The sequence below is a fragment of the Semicossyphus pulcher genome, unplaced genomic scaffold (genome assembly GCF_022749685.1).
Source record: "Semicossyphus pulcher isolate SPU_LCO1_2020_fin unplaced genomic scaffold, fSemPul1.0.p SCAF_9, whole genome shotgun sequence".
NCBI lineage: Eukaryota > Metazoa > Chordata > Actinopteri > Labriformes > Labridae > Semicossyphus > Semicossyphus pulcher.
This window is the reverse complement of record NW_027211770.1, coordinates 10,690,605-10,693,740: the sequence shown is the minus strand read 5'-3', so window position 1 is coordinate 10,693,740 and position 3,136 is coordinate 10,690,605. Positions and strand designations below refer to the sequence as shown.

At 41.6% G+C, this 3,136-nt stretch overlaps 1 protein-coding gene across 1 annotated transcript; it reads right to left on the bottom strand.

The window, feature by feature from the left end:
* Positions 1-451: 451 nt before the first annotated feature.
* Positions 452-2,878, bottom strand: ncoa7a (nuclear receptor coactivator 7a). Its single transcript, XM_069656464.1, has 6 exons — positions 2,773-2,878; positions 2,343-2,495; positions 2,087-2,239; positions 1,886-1,981; positions 1,613-1,686; positions 452-1,408 (listed from the first exon to the last, which is right to left on the bottom strand). The coding sequence occupies exons 1-6, from the start codon at positions 2,839-2,841 to the stop codon at positions 1,270-1,272; spliced, it is 684 nt and encodes a 227-aa protein (XP_069512565.1). The 5' UTR covers positions 2,842-2,878; the 3' UTR covers positions 452-1,269.
* Between the last annotated feature and the right edge of the window lie 258 nt (positions 2,879-3,136).

Genomic DNA, 3,136 nt, shown 5'->3' with positions numbered 1-3,136 from the left:
TATCGTTATATTTTTCAATTTAAATTAAAAAAAAAACAGCAACCTCGGTTGAAAAGGTGATATTTCTTAATAGTTTATTTATAATTAAATGTGAATGATATAAAGCTTGTGTTTCACCAGGATAGACAAAGTTTTAATGAGGTTCCTCAAACAACGGCAGCACCAGCACCGCCTGTAGACTTAGACATAATGAAGTGCAAAAACAAATCCAGACAAGCAGGAAAATCCTGAAATGTTCTTTGCTTTTCTGTTTAAATGTTCTTAGAAATACATTCAGACATAAAGAGAGTAAAAAGATGTAAAATATTTTAAATGTTTTTCCTTAATCTGGCTTAAAATATTGTCAGTTTATGCAAATAATCAGGCAGGTGCCTGTGACAGTTGGAAGTTTAGAAGTGATGGTTAACAGTTAAATTATCTTCCTCCAAAAACCTCACGCATCACAGATAAGCAGTTTTTCATAGTGCAATTCTATACCTTTATTCTGGAGCCTGAGTATTTGTTCTTCATTTTCAGCTGTAGTTAAAAAATGGAGAACTTTAAAAACAGACATCACGTAAAAAAAAAAAAAAATACTACAACAATTACAAGCCCAGATAGGTCCTTTCAGGTCCTATCTTGCTACAGTGTTTTAACAATGAAGTAATAACATTAGCTTTTTTATCTTTAGGATAAACATATATATAGCCCTTTATGTGCCAAGTATGTGCCATAAACCTTGGGGCCATCAGAGAAAGTAGGACAATGTAAATGTAAACACACATTTTAAAAGTTCCCCAATTGTTTCACATTGTTGTAAGACAGAAACATTTTCTTTACATTCTTAATGTGCCTACAATAGTTTCAAACAAAAGTTTTATCCAACAGCATTACACTGACCTTTGTATCATAATGCTTTTAAAACAAAGGGAGGGCATGGGCGGCTTAAAGCTTCAGGTGCCAGTTACTAACTGGACTAAGCACAGGGCTAGTGGTGACTAGCCGGTAGTTTTGCAGACGGAGGACCCTGAAATGCAGCTTTTCTTCCAGCATCTTGGATCTTTAACTGGCACACATCACACCAGCCTGAAGTCTGGGCTGAGAACCACCGGAACAGGCTCCGTTCTGCGTGTGTGCTGACCTGAGCCAGAGCCAGGCGCACAGATTTCAGCAGCTGCTCCATCAGGTTGTGCAGTTGTGACTTAGCTGCACGTACACCTTTCAGTCTTGAAGTTGTGTAACTCCAGACAGCACTACTTTACTTTAACTTGTCTTTTCAGATGTGATTCATCAGTTCTGCACAGTCCAGACTTCGAGGTCTTGTACAATGAAGTCTTCATGTGAGGAGAGAGACGCGTTGTGGAAGGTGGGACAGGAGAAGCTTGAACCGCGGTACAGATCAGCATCCAGCCACAGGCCGAATCCGCCCCTACAGAGCAAGAGAAAAAAGGAATTTAATGCAATGTCAGTTAGAAGCTGTTCTTGTTTTATGCTTTCAGATAAGAGATCTGATAGCAGCTAGTAGCTGTAGTCATTATTTTATTGAGTTGCTTTTTATTACTTTATGATACCGACAGACGTAAATGCTGCCTTATCCTCCATTGAGCATGCAATTTATAATCACATAACTTACCCTCCTCCCCCAATCTGCAGAGATTCAAGGTTGCCGCTCACAAAGTAGGAGTTCTCGCCGCTCCACCTGTACGCCTGGAAGAACAGCAAGTGTCAAAGATAAGAAACTGGTACTCAAACCCACCGTGCAAGTTTTAAAATATGTACCTAACCCTAGAGAATTCTTGTTGCAAACTATACTGTAAATGAGAAAACACAATCTAAACCGATTCTTTAAGGTTAAATCTGGATTTGTAGCCACACTATAGGTAACAAGAAACAAGTCAACTCTTACCTGGAATTCAGGGTTGAAGCTGAACAGGAAGGTTTCTCCTGTGCCGTAGGAGTATTTGCTGACTTTGAATGGATCGGAGGAAAAAGCCCCGAATACCTGAAAGAAACATGACAGCAGGTCATTAAAGGAGAACTCACAGGTGTCAGTTTGACTTCAGGTGTGTTCTGAGATGTGTTGTAGAGCTTGAATAAAGATGCTGACCTTTTTGTGCATGTCTTTGATGACCAGCAGCACAGGGCTGTCCAGGCTGGCCATGTTCCTGTACAGAGTCTTCAGGCTGCTCCCATGGGTGGCTGTGCTGTAGACCAGTTGCCACGGGTAGCCCTGGGTCCTTGCTGGCATGTGAACAGCAAGCTGTTGAAAAGGTAGACGTTAATCAAAAGATGTCAAACTAAAAGGAATAAATATCAGAATTGTCTGCCTCGATTCTTCTCAGTAGTTGGCGGCTGTAACTTACTTTCTTTAGGTGGTAGTCGTCCAGCAGCTGGCTGTGGTCGCCCAGCACAGGAAGGACATCGTCAACGTCCTCGTGGTACTCGGGCTCTTCTGCCTCAGAGTCCTCAGAGCTGCACAGACTCAGGCGCCGCTTAGCTTCCTGTACTGTAACAATCTGAAAGAGGACACAAGATGCAGCAAGACGGTTAAGAAAATGATCATAAAAAGGTGCACAGATGTCCTTTTACTGTTTGCTTGTTTTCCATTTCAGTGACATTGAGGTTTGTGGTTGAGTGACTCATTTACAGGCTGAGCAAACATGACAATTAAAGTGTAAACATGTTAAATGAGCAGTCGATCATTGAAAGGAAGACTAAACTAACATTCTTTTATGTTTTTTCCCCATACATAAAGTGAGCATCCTCACATTCAAGACAGCATTATGGTCCTACCTGGACATACGGCTCCAAACAGTCACTGGCAAAATAAAGCACTCTGATATTTTCCGGCAGCAGCTTCATAGCTCCTGATTTCCCTGTCAGGCTCTGCACTCTGCTGTACTTCATGTCTGTTAGACAAACAGACCAGCATCCCTCACTTTTCTACCCTCTCAATTACTTTCACTTTCTTGGTCTGAACTGCCATTGGTCGGAAACTTGAGAGCAGAGGCTTCTCATTGGTTAGCTCTAACACTGATCAGTTTCTTTTCCCTGTAACGGGAAAGTGAAGCGTGGGTGCAGGATGCTGTCAGGGATGATGTCCATATATAGAGACAATGGGATTTCCCACAACGTCTGGGATGACTGCCAAGCCCTT